The following is a 17,141-nucleotide window of genomic DNA, read 5'->3' as shown; positions in this document are numbered from 1 at the left end:
AGTATTTTTCACAGGTGCTACCAGATGTTTGACGACAGCTGCTGAACCCCGTTCTTCTTTCGACAAATTCTGAACATTACCTGAATAGGGTTCCATATTCAAGACGTATATGTCAACTGCCTCGTACATCATGCTTGTAAGGATGCCGTACTTGCCCACTTTATCCTTCATAAATACTTTGAAGTGGCAGCGCCCTCTAAACAAGCCGAGCATCTCATCAGTGGTGAGGTGGGACCCCTTGTTTATACAGTAGTGGAAACCAATCATTCACTTTGTTGAAAACATCATGGATTGCCGTGAACTTGTCTGCTTCCCTTCTTAGCTGGCAGGTACTTTTGTCATCAAACCTTATGATTGCAATAAGTTCCTCGAAACGTTCTCTTGCCATAATACCCTTGTAAACTGGCCGACCCATTAGGTCTGACCAAAGATCGTGTACACTGACAGAGTTGTCCTTATTTGCCCCCATAAGTATCAGGCTTCCTACAAATTCTTTCTCATTAACCAAAGTAACATTTCCCCTAACTGCCTCTTCATTTGAATGTTTTACTATAACATCCATGATGTCAGGTGTAAGAAGTAACTTCAAGGGTTCTCCAGGTGAATAGCAAACACCAGCTGGAGTTACTCCTGCCTGCTCCCTTACTATATTAGCAACAGACCTCTGAGGAATTCTAGGCTGTATGGTTACGAACCTTCTTCCAGACTTGGCCACAATAACATCCTGATTGTCACTGCCTGAAGCTGCGCTATCTTCATCTTCTCTAACATCCACATCACTTTCCCGATCTGGATCATACTCCATAACACCATCCTCATATTTACTTTCACTCCCCGAGTCAGAATCTTCATCTAAAATTTCATTCAGAACTCTTTCTAAAGATGAGTCACGTATTCTTTTAGTCATTTCTAAGTCTGGTTGTGAACAGTAGGGAACTGCACTAAGTCACTGCAAGTTTACAAGATAAATAACAGCTAACTGACATCAACAATCACTTCCTCTGAAAGTAAACCGATTGTTGTGAATATCAAGAATACCAACCAACAAGAAACTAACTTGCATTGTTGTGGAGATGAGAAATACGAAATCCTACTAAGGGAAATTTTCTATAGCATGGAAGCCTAAGGGGGGGGGGGGGGGGGGGGGTTGTTGGACCCATAATAAGTTTATTTTTTCTTTCAAAGCAGGAATTTTCTATAAAATATATTTACACTAACGTTTCATAAAATAGCCAACAAACAATAACTCAAAGGGAATATGTAGTATGAAAGTTACTTGGGCAAAAGCAGGGGACATAAAAAAAGTTGTGGGTTCAGTGAACCCCCCCCCCCCCCCCCCCCCCCTCCCTAGGCGTCCTAGGGTTAAGAAACAGATGGCGGTAGTCTCATACACACGAGGTGTGAAAAGGCAGCGCATTAATGGAGCTGTCATGTGAAAAGGTTTACAACATGATTATGGTCGCATGATAGGAATTAACAGACTTTGAATGCAGAATATTAGTTGGCGCGTGACGCGTGGGGACATTCCATTTCAGAAATTTAATATTCTGCTACCCACAGTGTCCAGTGTGTGCCAAGAATATAAAATTTCAGCCATTACCTCTCACCACGGACAACACAGTGGACGACAGACTTTGTTTATCAACTGAGGACACAGCTCTTTTGCATAGAATTGTCAGTGCTAACAGACAAACACTGCACAAAATAACTGCAGAAATCGATGTAGGACGTACGCCGAAAGTATCCGTTAGGACGGTGCGATGAAATTTGGCGTTAATGGGCAATGGCAGCAGACGACTGATGCGAGTGACTTTGCTAACAGCATGACATTGCCTGCAGCGATTTTCCTCGGCTCGTGACCCTGTTAGTTTAATCCTAGATGACTGAAAAACTGTGGCCCGATCAGACGTGTCCCGATTTCAGTTATAAGAGCTGACGGTAAGGTTCAAGTGTGGCGCAGACTCCACAAAGCCACGGACCGAAGTTGTCAACAAGCCATTGTGCAAGCTGGTGTAAGCTCCATAATGGTGTGGGCTGTGCTTCCATGGAATGGACTTTTACCTTTGATCTGATTGAACCGATTGTTACGACCACTTGCAGCCATTCGTGGAATTGTTATTGATGACAATTTGCTATGCCGCTGAGCCACAGTTGTTTGTGGTTTGTTTGAAGAACATTCTGAACATTTTGACCGATTGATTTGAGCACAGGCATCACCTGAAATGAATCCTATTGAACATTTATGGGACAAAATCGAGAGGTCAGTTTGTGCAACACTTTTGCAATTATGGATGGCTATAGAGGCAGCCTGGATCAATATTTCTGCAGTGGACTTCCAAGGACTTTTTCAATCGTGCCATGTCAATTTGATGCACTACACCAGGTGAAAGGATGTCTGACAGGATATTAGGAGAGATCTCGTGACTTGTATATTAAAGGTTTAAAATAGTAAGGCAAGTATTGCAGTTAGAAGCTTTGTATGTATCTTGAGACAGCGTTACTTGAGACACACAAATTACACAGACTGTATACAGCCAGTATTTGAGAATGAGAGCACTTCATGACTTGCAGACTTGCAACAAAATTAACATATAAATTTAAATTAACACGAAACTTTTTCTCATCTACACCTCATAAAGGAAAACAGTTTATCACTTACTTTATTTTCACTGTTCATGCAGTAAAACACAGCATCAACAGGAAGTTCTAAATTATTATGTCTTTGCTACTAACTCTATTTGCAAAGCATTTTGCAGACATCATTCGCATATACCACAAAATGTACCTGCAAAATGATATTACTGTATGACACGCAGAGCAGAAGATTTGATGGCATAAACTTTGAGATGCATGAAAAACTTAGCTTTTACTTAAAACAGAGCACAGATTGCCCCAACTACTCTCATACAGTGCTTTATAATAAGCCCCACCGACACTTTGTGCCGCTCTGTGCTGTGCAAAGTGAAGGAAAAATATTTGGCCTGTGTGGTCGTCAAACAATGCCACGCCGTGTGTCGACAAACAAGTTCTGTGCAGTGTCGGTACGTCAGAGGATGGATTAGTTTGTGCGCGATTCAGTTTGGACAGCATTTCTCATTTTTCTGTCTTACTTACACATGTGCATGTTCAATGGAATACCGCTATGCACCTACAGGTATTCTGTGCTGCACATTTATGCACAGCGTTGTGTGACGCGGCACATCTAGTCTGGACACGACTCGTAAGAGTACTTAACAACTTACCACAATTCCAAACTTTTTAAAACTTTTTCTCACATACATGCTTAATGCCATATATTTACCACATTAACTCCTTTGTAAAGTAATCAGATGTTTGAAACTGTTTTATACATGTAAATTTGATTCCTTAATAAGTGGGGTGGGGGGGGGGGGGGCTAGTGGTTGATGTGTAAAAACAGTTGCTGGTGATGAAGGTCGACCTCAAAGTATTTGTATTTTTAAGATGGCTGGTAAGTAATGAATTTGTAGGAAGACATAAAGGGAAACAACATATAACCATTGTAATATCATATTTATTACTCAATAAATACAGCAATAGTTTGGCATTATATATCTGACAGACTATAAAAGTAACATTTTTGTCGTATTTCCCCTCGAGTCTACTGCATTAGTGACAGAGAACAGTCTTGTAGAAGCTGATGTCTATCAGTGGAATGGAGGCACACTTCATCCCCAACGAAGGTTAAACCCAAGCAAATCTTGACAACTCAAAAAGTCGTGCACTGTTTTTTGGGACAGAAAAGGCATTTTGCTGATTGATTTCTTACCATGAGGCCAAAAAGTCAATGCACATGGTTACTGTGAGACCATTAAGAAATTGCACCACGCAATACAGAACAAGCGCTGAGGATTACTGTCAAAAGGTGTTGTTTTTTCCCACAATAATGGCCGATTGCACACGGCAAATGTGACCAAACAACTCTTATGAGAATTTCACAGGGACGCGTTTGATCATCATCCGTACAGCCTGGACCTCACTCCTAGCGACTTTTCTCTCTTGTTACACCTAAAATCTGTCCTTGGTGGTCAACATTTCAACAGTGAGGACGAGCTAAAAGAACATGTTACCACATGGTTGAATACACAGGCGGCAACCTTCTATGAAGTAGGCATACAGAAACTTGTGCCACGCTATGATAATTGCCTACAAAGTTTCGCAAGCTATGTAGAAAAATAGTTTAACAGTTGTAGATTTTTGTACCATAAATATTTTTTGTGTGTCTGTACGCATTTGTTTTATACAACCGAAGAGAACTTACTTTGTGGACATACCTTGTATATCCCATTGATTACATGCTCCTTGCCCCATGAAACTTCTTTATATTCATACTGTGAATGAATGCTTTGTTGAATTCTTGTCACACTGTTTTAATAAACAAGTTAGCATGTTGGAAGTTAGTTGGAAGGCGAGCGCCAGAAATCTGGTTGGTTTATTCTAGGGAGTTTATATTTTGTTGTGTACTCTGTGAAGAACCATTATGTTAACTACCAATGGAATGTAATTTAAAAAAAATTCTTTTTGTGTTTCAGAATGAAGCAATACTGAAGAGAATCAGTCAAGCTTTGTCACTAGCAAGGGCCAGAGCACGATCAGAAGACAATGTGAGTACATAATTAACTTAATGACTTAGCTTGGAAATTCTTGTAAGAATCCTTTTGTAGTTGTAGAGAAAATACACCATCTGTTTAAAAGCACCTGGATATTCCTATACGATGCAGATTTGAAGACTAGATGTCACAAGAGGCAGTATAAAAAAAGGTGGAGAATATTGTGTTGTCACTAAGAAGCACAGTTGGTTGATAAAGAGAGCTTAGAGACTTTTAATGTGGAATAGATGGATGCCACTTGTGTAGCTCACTGTACTTGCATTCAAAAGGGGTGATGTTCAAATCCCACATATAGGTGGTTTTCCATTATGGCTAAGACAAATCCTTCAGAAAAAGTGTTGTAGATTTTTTACTTCATTTTATCCTTTCTGAGATTGTGATGATTCTGTATTACCTTGTGATTCACACATTGCGTTAAATTATTTCACCACATATGAACCTATACTCTAAGACGTCTTAATTCGCTGCTCTTGAGCTCAGAAAACGAACACTTGCCTGTTTTGGTCACTCTCGTGGAAATTCTGACCATTGTGGAAGGTAGATAGCTATCTGGGTATAACTGTGAAATGCTGTTCTCATAAAAGAGACTTATGAGCTACGCTTTCTTTTTTTCACCCATCACCTTTTTTCCCCATTTCAAGTTAGATTAAACCATTACATACAACTCTCAAAAGCACAAACTGTAATATAAGACTAACTTGTTTGACACAATGTGAAATTTATAAAAATGGAGGAAATGTTATGAAGTTTCTTGTTTTCCGGTCCATGCAGCCAAATTCCAAAGGTAGCGCAATTTCAAAGGCTGGGGCATGGAGGAAAGGAGCACCTTCTGATCGCTCCCTAGACAGAGTGGGAACTTCTGCATCAGAAGGCGGTAAATCTAGTCGCCCAGTCTCCGGCAGATTTTCAGAATTCGCAGTTCCTAGCAGTGTCGACAGTCAATCAGGTAATTTTCAATTTCTTTGTAATTCTTTCTTTCATTTTTTATATAATTTTCTCTGATCGTACTGTTGTTAAAACAGATTTAAACTAGTATAAAATTAATATTGAATGAAATGGGAGGAGGAGAAGAATGTACCAGTGCATTATCTACTTAAGTAGTATTGAAATGTCATTGACCCATGATATCGTGATTAAATGAGAGTCACTCATTGACAGTTTTCTTATTGATGTTGCTAAATCATTGTCCATAGATAGGCCATCAGTTTGTCAGAAATAACAGTTGCAAAATGTCAAAATAGAATAATTTGTGTCTGTGTTGTGCACTTCCATAGACAAAGAATATTTTTACAAAATGGCTCTCAACATCTGTGCGGAACACATGATTGTCATGTATGATAAAGGCCAGACACAGTTGTTCTACCTGCAGTGAATGTAAATGTTCAGCTGCAGTAACCAACCATTCTTAGGTTAAATCATTGTCTGTGAAAGGGTGCAAGGACTATACTAAAAGTAATGCAACTTGTAGCTAATCCAAACAGCACACTCAATTAATTTTTCTTCCTCTTGATAGAGCTTGAAGTTTCAAAACCTCTTATATATGTTCAGGTCCTATACATTTCCATTTCCGTATTCTGTGCCATGGTAAGTTATGTAATGCCATTGTAAATTGAGTATTCTGAAAGTATTCAGCATCTTACGGTACAATAAACATTTTGCGAACCCAATATTTTTGTGTAAAATGATAAAGAGTCCTCGCACTGCAAACTGAAATGGATGATGTTGTCAGTGTTAACACAATGCCAGCTTGCCATTGCTGCTATAAGGTGGCACTGCTGTCAAAGCTTCCCTCCCTATTTCAAGGGTAATGCTTCTCCAATTGCAAGTGAGAGCGTAAGCAGGTGCGAGTGCTCACACTCTGTCGAGTGTCGGTGATTGTATGAGAGTTTGTGTAGTGTGGTGTCATGGTATGATGATGATAGAAGGCAGAAGGTCAAATCCTGTGTTAGCATGTAGCAGACTCCTCTCAAATAACAATGAGGGGGCCAACGACCTCAGTTCCCTAAGTCACTGAAGATTGGTTTGGAATTTCGTCCAGGTCATTGTTGCAAAGTGTGGTGATTGGGAATGTATTCCGCAAACTTACGGCTAAATACTGAAAATTTTTCCTATCACAAGATTTGAGCAAATTATTTCAGTCAATTGCCACCTTTCAGGCATTCAGTGGCGACCACGGCTACAGGGGCGAGTTGAGATAATTAGAAAGTATGGTACATGTACTGACAGCATTGAACTAACAAACTTCACCTGAAAGCTCAGTGTGTTTTGAGACTACTGGTAACAAAACATGTTGATTTGAGTTCAAGTCTCAATCTGACATGTATTTTCAACTTGTCGGGAAGTTTCAGCAAAGGGTATTATTTTGTCCTTGTTGGTGTATAGTGTAAGGATTTTAATATCTAATGGTAATGGTAATGGGATGTAACAGCAAGCCCTGTGCAATGCTGGTAATGATTCATTACCAGTCAGAAGACACCTTCTCTGTCATTAAGATGTTAAATTCCAATGGTCCTCCCTATCATTCTGGAAATACCACCAAAAATTTAGGCAGTCTGCCATACAGCTACTAGGTGAAAAATAAGTGGACGGATGAGAAGATACATGAACTATTTTTATTATTAGAAAAGCAGGAATAGTTCAACTTCAACTTTTGTGTTGTTTTCAGTTTTTAAGTTGCACTTCCATAGATGTCAACCCTTTGTAATATCTGTATTCTAACAGCTCATAAACTACTTAATATCTAACCGTGAATCTTTTGTGCTCTACTATGTTCATCTGATCTTTTTAAACTGAGGCCCATTTTTTCCTAAAAAAATTATTTAATGGTAAAACTTTGACACATTTAAGTTAAGTGCGAAGGTGAATTGATAGGATCCTCATACTTTGCATCTGACCAAACGTTTCACACATTTATGGCCTATCTGAAGGCATCGGCCTGGAATTGGATACAACTCCTAAGCTGTGGCTGAATATTCAGGCGTATTCTCTTTTCCAGTGGTGAGAGAAGCATGAGAGCTTGTGTAGAATTTTGCAAGTAGGCGAAAGATTCTGGAAGACTTATGTTCAGAGTTGAAATGGGGCCTTATGTCAGTGGGTTAGTGAACTTAAAGGGAAAAAATTTGGGCTAATCCAATCTGGCATGCAGTATTGATCTGTCAGGAAATTTCAATACAGTATGAGATGCTACCCAAAATTTCTGTGAATTACGCTCTAACAATTGGCAGTACAAACTTCCACTACGAGGCCCTTCTAATTGTATCTTTAGACTGTGTGTGGCACGTGGCACCATTGTGGGTGCATCAGTGTTGATTTTTTTTTTCTCTACATGTTCTACTGTATACACGCGTGTCTGAAGCACGGCCATCGATGATGATCCACAGTTATACGAAATAATGTGAAAATAATTTGCTGACTGTAAATGCCTGGAATTGGCTGTACTAGCTATGGATTACAATCCAGTTTGACATATGGAAATTCGTGCGAGGCAGAGACTCGAACTCAGATTTCCCACTTGCTGCAAGTAATCGCCTTAACCTCTTTTGCTGTCCGTGCACACTCCTCGAACCACTCCAAACCTCCATACGAGATGTGATCAAAAGTAAAGTGTTTTCTTAAAGAATTTTTATTTATTTGTTGTCATCAAATTTGTCCCCTTCAAACTAATCCCCCTCAGATGTAATACACTTGTATCAGTGCTTTTTCCGAACTTAGAAGCATTTCTGGAACTCAATTTCCGCTATGGTGTTGAGCTCCTTTAGTGATTCTGTTTTTATCTCAACAGTGGTAGAAAAATGACGTTGTTACATGGTTCTCTTCAGCCACGGAGATAGAAATGTCCAATGAATACGATGCCTGATGAAATGTAACGGTTTTGTTTTTTGTCAAAACATTGTGAACGAGCATTGAGGTGTGACAGATCATTATTGTGTTGCAATTTCCAGGACTGGTTTTACCACAATTTTGAGTGTTTTCTTCTAATTATTTCATGTAAACACTGCATAACTTCCAAGTAGTAGTCCTTTAATTGACTGTATGATCATAAGGCAGGAACTCATATGCACTGTCCCATTATAATGGAAGAAAACCATGAGAAGAACTGTCACATATGATGGAACTTGTTAAATGTTTTTCCGCCTTGGCTCTTCAAGCAGTTTCCATTGTGATGATTGGGCCTTGGGTTTCAAAATCGTACCTGTACAGCTGAATTTTGTCACCTGTTGTAACCTTCTTCAGATGATCTGTATTGTCATGGACTTCATTCAGCTATTCCTGAGTGATGTATACACGATGTCGTTTTTAGTTGACATTCAACAATTTTGGAATAAATTGTACTGCTATGTGTTTCGTGCCCAAAACATCTGAAAAAATTGCTTGGCATGAACCAGAGCATATGCTGACATCATCAGCAACCTTTCTAATGGTGATTCAGTAATTTTCCAGATTCATTTTCTTTCTGTCTTCCACAGTTGTCGGTAACCAATGTGCTAGGGCATCCAGGGCTGTCATCCTAAGTGTCTTCTCACTCCTGTTTGAAATGTTTATACAACTCGTAATTTCTTGTCTTAATCTTAGTAGATTCTCCAAAAGTCACAGTCAACTTCTTGAGTACACTCCTCCACTCTATTCCATTATTTAAAGCAAAATTTAATGCAAATTGTTTGATCCACCTTTTTCAAAAATAAAAATTGCTGAGCAGTTGTGAGCACAGATAACTTTTAGACCGTCAGCTGTAAAAGTAAATATTCAAAACAGCTGAAAATGCAAACATGTTTTAGGAACATGTCTACCAACAAGATGAAAAAACTGAAAATCCTATCCTGGGAACTTTAAAAAAAAATTCTGTTACTTTTTGATCACACCTTGTATGTCACACTGACTACTTGCTTACATTGTACTCCACTAAATTCATCACGTAACTTCCAAGATTACTTGGATTCCTGCAACAGGGCAAAAGAGACAATGTGGAATCAAGACCAGTGTTGTTATTGTATAATACTTACATCCCTGTCAAGGAATTCACAGCCAGTGATGAAGTAACAAAGGATCTACTAAAGTTTTGTTTTAAGCTCTGAAAAACTGTAGTTGAAGACCACCACATGCTAAGGGAGGCTTTTGGTAAGTGAGCTATGGGCCAAGCGAGAGCGTCTGAGCGATGTTAAGACATTTCGGTATGGCTGGCAGTTTGTGAAGGATGACACACTCAGGCTGACTGCTATAATTCACAGCTATGAAAAACTTCGCCGAAAGTGCGTGTAATGATCCAGCAGGACAAAAAACAGACAATCCACGATGTTCGTGAAACCATTGTAATTACATAAGGGGCATCTCAACACATTCCTGCTGACGAATTGCAGCAAAGTTAGTTCCTTATTGCCAGCCAGTGAGACTGTTGGGTTCGTACGTGTTGAACTGCAAATAACAGTTCCAGATGATCCAAATTTCCTGTTTGGTGTTGTAACTACCAATAAATCACAAGTGTACTATTATGACCCAGATACAAAACAGCAATTGTTCCAGTGGAAGGCAGCACTCTCTCCACACCTCGAAAAGTGTGCCACATTCATACCAACATTGAGCTGACACTCGAGACTATTTTTGACTTTCATGGAATTGTCCATAAGGAATTCACCCATGCGGTCGATCAGTCGTAGGGAAGTTTTACTATGTTGTTTTGAGGAGACAGAGGGAAGATATTAGAAGCAAGTGGGTCACGACATGGAAGAACAAAGACTGGTTGCTGCATTGTGACAATTAAGCCTAGTTTACATGACAGCACTAGGTTGCATGCAACTGCGCTACCTGACTAATCAGCATACACAGTGCTAATTTGCGCAACTTGTTTGTGAAACTAAGTTCTTTCGTATTGTTCCAACTTTGGCGACACTACTTGCACGAGTTTCTGATGTTAGGTGTGTCAGTATAGTGTAAACAAACTCAAATATGCAATTCAGAATGGAAGAAATACCGCTCTTTCATGTATGCCATACATAGGTGTTTGGGGAATTTCAGTGATGTTGACTACAAAAACAGAAGGCAACCTGTTGCTGCATTTGTGGCCGTCCTACACGATCTGAACTTTGAAGGACACGCGAGCTACAGTACACAATACATTCAGTCAGGAGTATTATACAAATGAGCTAAGAAAAATACAGGCAAGCACAACATCTGACGCTGGAACTGCCTGCATCTAAAAGGCGAAAATCCCGTGGTTCAAGTTGGCTGGTTTGTTTTTTGAGGAAAATTGTGTACAGGAGAAAAGGATACAGAAGTCTGCCAAACTGCGTTCTTTACTCAGTATTTATTTATTTGAAAAGTCACATTCACAATTTTTACTACCGGTATATATTTTTAAATTCTTAAATTTTGCCAAGGTACGAAGGTAGATGGAAAATGATTCTCTTCTTAATGCGGCCTGTTTTGAATAATTATTGCTGCCGACTTGCAGCTTTGCGTGTATCAGCCTCCTGGCATTTGTGCTTCTCCATTCCTTGGCTGATAAACTACGCTATCCACATTCTCTTCACACATTACAGTATCTTTTTTCATTATTGCATTTTAACTGTATTTAAAAGAAACGTGAATTGGTCTGGTGACATTCAGAGATAATTTAAATAACTCTTAGGTTGCTGAGCAACTGAGCTGACTTCTATTCTTGATCCAGTCAAAAACTCAAAACATGTTCCTCGACTTTACTTTTGTCTTGTGCAATGATTTTGTGCAAAGAAGTGTTAACTCCACCACAGCTCGTACAGCCGTCACTATTCGTACAGTTGCTAAGAATATACAGCTCTCACAAATGATGAAACTGAAGTGTACTCTATCGGCGCCGTGTTTATAGACATGTACGAAACCATTTGCGTGCAACTCTTTTCATGCAATGAGTGGCACAAGCCACTGTTGTTGTGTAAACTAGGCTTTACCCTGCAAACATATCGCTCACAGTAGGGGAAATTCCTGGCAAAAATAACTAAACTGTCCCTCACGTACCCTGCTTGCCTGATTTTGTCCTTTGCATTTCTTCTTCCTCCTGAAATTGAAGGGCGGGATTTGGTTTCCGTAGAACAGATTTGAGTGGAATCTCAACTAATTTTTGAATACGATTCAACCATCAGACTTCTAGCACTGCTTCCAACGGTGGGAAAGAGGCTGGTAGCATTGTATACAACTGAGTGGAGGACTACTTTGATGGTGGTGGTTGAAATTAAGACGTAATGTAAGTTTTCTGATTTTTACAGGGATATTCTCAGAAATTTTGTGTAGTATCTTTTATATTTCCTGCTGCAGAATGAAAATTTGATTCTGGCCATATCTGTATTTATTGTTGATGGCTGTTATATATAGTGATGGCACACATTGTTTGTGTGAGAATAATATTCTATCAAATGAGTACAGTGATGCAGGTGGGGATTAGGTAATAAACTTGAAAGTGGAGGTTTCACTCAAACACAGATGCCGTTTCAGTGTGCCCCGGTTTGTTACGGTCTTCAGACGTATATCTCTCTCGACACAGGTGACGCGAAGCAGTGGAGACGTGCTACAGCGTACCGGCAGCAGCGTAAGCGCGGCAGCAGGCTCAACGGCGTGGGCCCGTCCGGTCGGCCTCCGAGGCCGCCCGTCCGTCCACCGATATCTGCCCGCAAGAATCTGAGTCCTGCCGATCAGCAGAAGCTTATAGAACTGCAAAAAGTGCTGGATGACTTTGTGGAGAATGTTATCCTCGAGAAAGGTAAGTCTGTTTTCATTTGGTGGTTGTGAATATTGATAACTGTTCAAAATGATGTCTTTAAACTTTCCAGCCACAAAACACTGCCAGCACACATTTAAGCAGCAGTATTCAGAAATAAGGTTGTAACACTCTTCATTTGATTACCATTTGGATTATCTTACCTTAGGGTTTCTGTTAATTCTTTAAATCCCTCACAACAATTGCCAGTATAGCCTTGCTGCAAGATTGTGACTAATTCATTCCTTCATTCCTATCAGCTGTCTGGTGACTTAAGCATTGGGTGGGTGGGGACGAGCTTGAACTGGCCACAAATCTTGTTGGCAAGAATTTTTTAATTACAAACTAGTCGTTCTTATTTATATTTCATTCATCATTGCTTGTAGCTCTCGCTCTCTCTCTCTCTCTCTCTCTCTCTCTCTCTCTCTCTCTCTCTCTGTCTCTGTCTCTGTCTCTCAAGCATGGAGGAAACATTAATTTATTTCCTTTTAGAGTTGGATGTGGAACAGACCTGCTTTGTGTGTGCGAATATGTGCGTTTTACTTCCTTAATTGATTGTGATCTCTATTCAGTAACACAGTGGCATTGTTGCACACAAACTGAGAGTGTAATAATAATTTCAATACAAACATCCTATAACTTTGGAGCTGCATTCTTTCTTGCTTCTGTGTGTTTTGAGTTTTAAATTCCTTTCTGTTGGGTTCTTTCGTATTGAAGTTTCTGCCTGTATGAAGTCCCCGTACTTGTCAGTGGGTCAGTACCGACTTCTGGAAGTCACTTTGGATTTCTGCCAGTCAACATATTTTGGATTTCCAGACTTCACTGATGAAGTGCAAGATTTCTCCTCCTCATTAACTTTATTGGTCATATTGGATCCATTGGACCACTTGAGTCATTTCATACTCAATTTTTCTTTGGAAGTTGTAATGTTTGGCATTTGCAATCCACCCACGACTGTTTAACTTTTTCTGATCACAATTTTCTCAGTAGACATTCTGTGTGTAATTTCTGCTGAAAATTTGTGGTTCTCAAGAAGAGTATTAATTTTAACTTTGTTCTCCTGCATCTGTTACCTGGAGACCAACAGCTTTAAGATCTTGCTGAATTTCTCAGATCCATTGTCCTTCTGTCTTCATTCTAATATTTCTCGTCACAAGGTGTTTTAAAATTCTGTGTCCTTGCATTTGCAAGACATTAAAGAAATAAGAATCTTTTCCTTTTCATTGCACTGTTGATTCAGCTAATCTCCCAGCAGTTACACTATTAATCAAAAGTTTTTGAACATTAGTGATTTTGAGGAAAGAAATGGAAATTGGAACCAAAAATGTTAGAAATATTCAAAATTTAATTTGGAATGATCTTTTATTGAAACTAAATACATGCAGCCAAATTTTACTCTCCTCAATCACTGCTCTGCAAATGGGAGGCATTCTTTCTGTCAGCTTCGGCAGGGTTTCCTCGATGATATGCCACCATTCCTCTTGTAGTTTGGTCCCAAGGCTGTTCAATACGATTACATTCGAGGAATTGGGACAGCCAGATCACATTTTTCAATTCCTTCTTTTTTTGTAAATTTGCCAAATATTCTATCCACAGTTTTGAAGTGTGTTTAGGGCCGCTAACTTGCTGTAGGATGAATCCCTTGCCAATCAGTCATCTTCCATGTGGCTTTGGCTGATACTGTAGAATGCGATTGTAGTCCTGTTTCTTTGTACAAGATCACAGGTCTTAAAACTTCAAAAACACCCCCAAACCATAAGGGAACCCCTTCCATGCTTTAATGTTGGAGATACATATTGGTGTAACAATCACATTTGTTCACCAGGTGACTGCCGAACAAACTTGCATCGCTTTTTGCCAGAGACCTCAAATTTGGATTTTTCAGTGAAAAATGACTTTTTTTCCCACTGATTTACTGTCCAACTTCCATGTTGTCTTGCCCAGCATAGGTTCTTCTGCCTAATAATAGCCATCAGTAATTCTTTCCGTCAGTAATTCTTCCTTAGCCTCCACACACCCGTTAAGGTTCACTGCCTGAAGACGTCTTTCCATAGTACTTACTCGCTGGCTTTTCCCTATTGTGGCTGAGTTTTATTGCTGAAACTGGCGCTGTTTTGAAGCAATCACATTTACTTGTGACTATTATATATTTGTCATCACTTTTTTTATGTGTCTTTTGGTTCTACCCTATTGAGTTTGGTCTATATTCTGGGGGATATACACATGCCTCTGTAAGGTATAATGGACACGTCTCTAGGAAATATTTGAATGTGCTATTTGTTGCATAGTAAGACAGGCTGCACGTAAAGATGCAATTGCAGAACATTTCTCTGTTCAAAGCTCCTTTCTTTGTCCCATTATCGATGTTTACACTGGGCACTCACTGAAGTTCACTCTTTGATATCTCATGCATAACTACATGCCCCTTTCTCATCTGTATATGTGTTTACAGATTTGTTGACATCCTATGAAAGCCATCTAATGAGGAAAGGTTATATTATGCCACCACTATACAAAATTAACGACATGCAATGCTTGGATCCTGAACAGCGAAAAGCTATGTTTTGAATGATTTCATTTTTAAAAGTGTGGCACGCTACTCTTAAACATTATATTCAGCATTACACTGGGGGAACACTATAGCTAATTCATATTCGAATCTGATGACCAGCTTTCTTTTTTAATCTCATTTCCATGGCGTTCGAAAACTTTTGATTGATAGTGTAGTTTCATTGGAGATGATTCTCCAGATTACTTTGACTTCGTATTTTTTCTTTTTCCAAATTCTGATGATTCTTCTTTCATTTTTAAGTTGGTACAGGGGTTCAAAGCGTAAGTGGCTGCCAGTAGGGTTACAGTTTCGTAGTGTGTGATCTTTGTATCTAGTGAAAAGTGTTTCATGTTATACATTGATCAGTTTAGAAATTGAGATTATATCATTTTGTTTACTCTCTGTATTATTGTTTCTTTCTCCTTTATACTGTAAAACCATGTTAATCTTTTGGTTGTTCATGAAAGCTTTACTTATAGGGTACGTATAATCCTATTTTTAAGGTGACTTTTTGGAGACTGGTGATCTGGGTATGAACTTCTTCCATGTCAAGAGCTAAAGATAACTAAATCATCCACAAACCCAATTTTGATTGCAACAAGTTTTCTTTCTGCCAAATCTTCATTACACAATCAAGAACTACATTGAAAAGCATTGTGGGTAATCCATCTCCTCATCTGAGACTGGTTCTTATTGTGAAAGCATTTGAAATGTCTTCTCTGAACTTCATGTGGGAATTTCTATTTCTTAAACTTAATTTGGTGTTTTTTCATTAATTTCGGATGAAGGCAATATGATGTGACAATTCTTAGATGTCTGGCTGTGTGAATACTACTATACGCATTTTTGAAAGCTATGAATTAAATGAAGAGCTGTTTATTTCTGTACTTGTAATACTGGTTTGTTGGTGTCAGACAGAGAATTTGGTCTGTGCAGCTTCTGTATGGGCGAAATCCTCCTTGGCATTCTCCAGCTTACAGTTACAGTGTGTTTTTGATCTTGGTGTAAATTATACGGCAAAAAATTGTATGTGCAGTCGGCAAGGATTATTCCTCTATAATTATGTGGACTGGTTTTATCTCCTTTTTCTAAACAATAGTTGGATTATTCCTGTGGTCCAGTGCTCTGAAATTCTCTCTCTGATCCACATTTGAACTAGATGTTTGTGAATATTTAGTATTGCAGTTTTCCTGAATTTTTCCTGGTTTTCTATGGTTCCAGGCTTCACTGCATGTTATATACTTGCTCTCTGATTGTGAGTTCTACCTCACTGATCGTTGGGTGATATGAGAGATCAAGGGTGGTTGAAATGGACATGTCCACAATTACTGAAAATGTTTCTAGCAGGTGATAGCTATTTATAATTTTTTTGATTGTCCATGTGAAGATCTCCTTTTTCTTGGTTACAGTGTGCTAACTTTTCTTATTTATCTCTCTGCATTAATGCTGGGGGTTCATATTTTTTAAAGATAATTGCTGAACTTTTTGTAATAATCTCAAGATTGCTTTTTCCTAAAATTTTTGTCCATCCTCTGTAGGACATTTTAAAAATGTTTACGTTTTGTTCGTCTGATTATTTTAGGGATGGGATGCTTTATTATTATTATTATTATTATTATTATCATCAATAAATATGTTTCTTCTGGGTTCTGGGCGTGATGGTTTATCCAAGCTTTGTGTCTTGTCTTTACAGCCTGGTCATTTTCTTCATTTTGCCAGCAATGTTTTTTCCCTGGTATTAATTGGAGCTAATTCTTCTACTACAAAATTTTTGAGGGTCAATTCTTGTAGTGATTTAGTGTTTGGTAGCTTCCCCCACAGTTAATGTAGTATTCAGTATTTTTTTTTATTAATTTGCTTCAGTTGAATTTTCTCCTGCTTTTATTTTGAGGTTTCCTCTTACCATAGGGGTTAATTTTATTTTGGTCTTTACAATTTAGTAGTCAAATCCTGTGCTTATTGCCCTTATGACTTTATCCATGCAGATGTGGCCTAGCTAACCTTTGTCTTCCCTGAAGTTGGGGCATTTCCAGGTTTTTTCATTTATATTTAATCCAGGAGATCCCAGAATTTTTTGTTCTGTGTCTCAGGGTTCTAGTTTGTGTGTGTGTGTTTGTGTGTGTGTGTGTGGGGGGGGGGGGGGGGGGGGGCGTGCATTCATGTGTGTGCATGCGTGTTTTAATAATTGTGTAAATGTTATTTGCAGATTTCAAAGTTACGGTTACAAGCCTGGGCAATA

General features: G+C 38.9%; 1 protein-coding gene across 6 annotated transcripts in view; it reads left to right on the top strand.

Annotated features, from left to right (window-relative positions):
• The window catches only part of LOC124552514 (lysine-specific demethylase 4C-like), a 362,897-nt gene that overhangs the window by 119,184 nt on the left and 226,572 nt on the right, over window positions 1-17,141 (top strand). For all 6 annotated transcript variants that reach the window (XM_047126804.1, XM_047126805.1, XM_047126806.1 and 3 more), the window contains 3 exons: window positions 4,551-4,622; window positions 5,400-5,574; window positions 12,139-12,354. In XM_047126804.1, coding sequence (XP_046982760.1) covers window positions 4,551-4,622; window positions 5,400-5,574; window positions 12,139-12,354 — 463 coding nt within the window. The remainder of the gene's footprint in view (window positions 1-4,550; window positions 4,623-5,399; window positions 5,575-12,138; window positions 12,355-17,141) is intronic.

The sequence above is a fragment of the Schistocerca americana genome, chromosome 10 (genome assembly GCF_021461395.2).
Source record: "Schistocerca americana isolate TAMUIC-IGC-003095 chromosome 10, iqSchAmer2.1, whole genome shotgun sequence".
Classification (NCBI taxonomy): domain Eukaryota; kingdom Metazoa; phylum Arthropoda; class Insecta; order Orthoptera; family Acrididae; genus Schistocerca; species Schistocerca americana.
The sequence above is the reverse complement of the archived record's forward strand: the minus strand, read 5'-3'. Positions and strand labels throughout refer to the sequence as shown.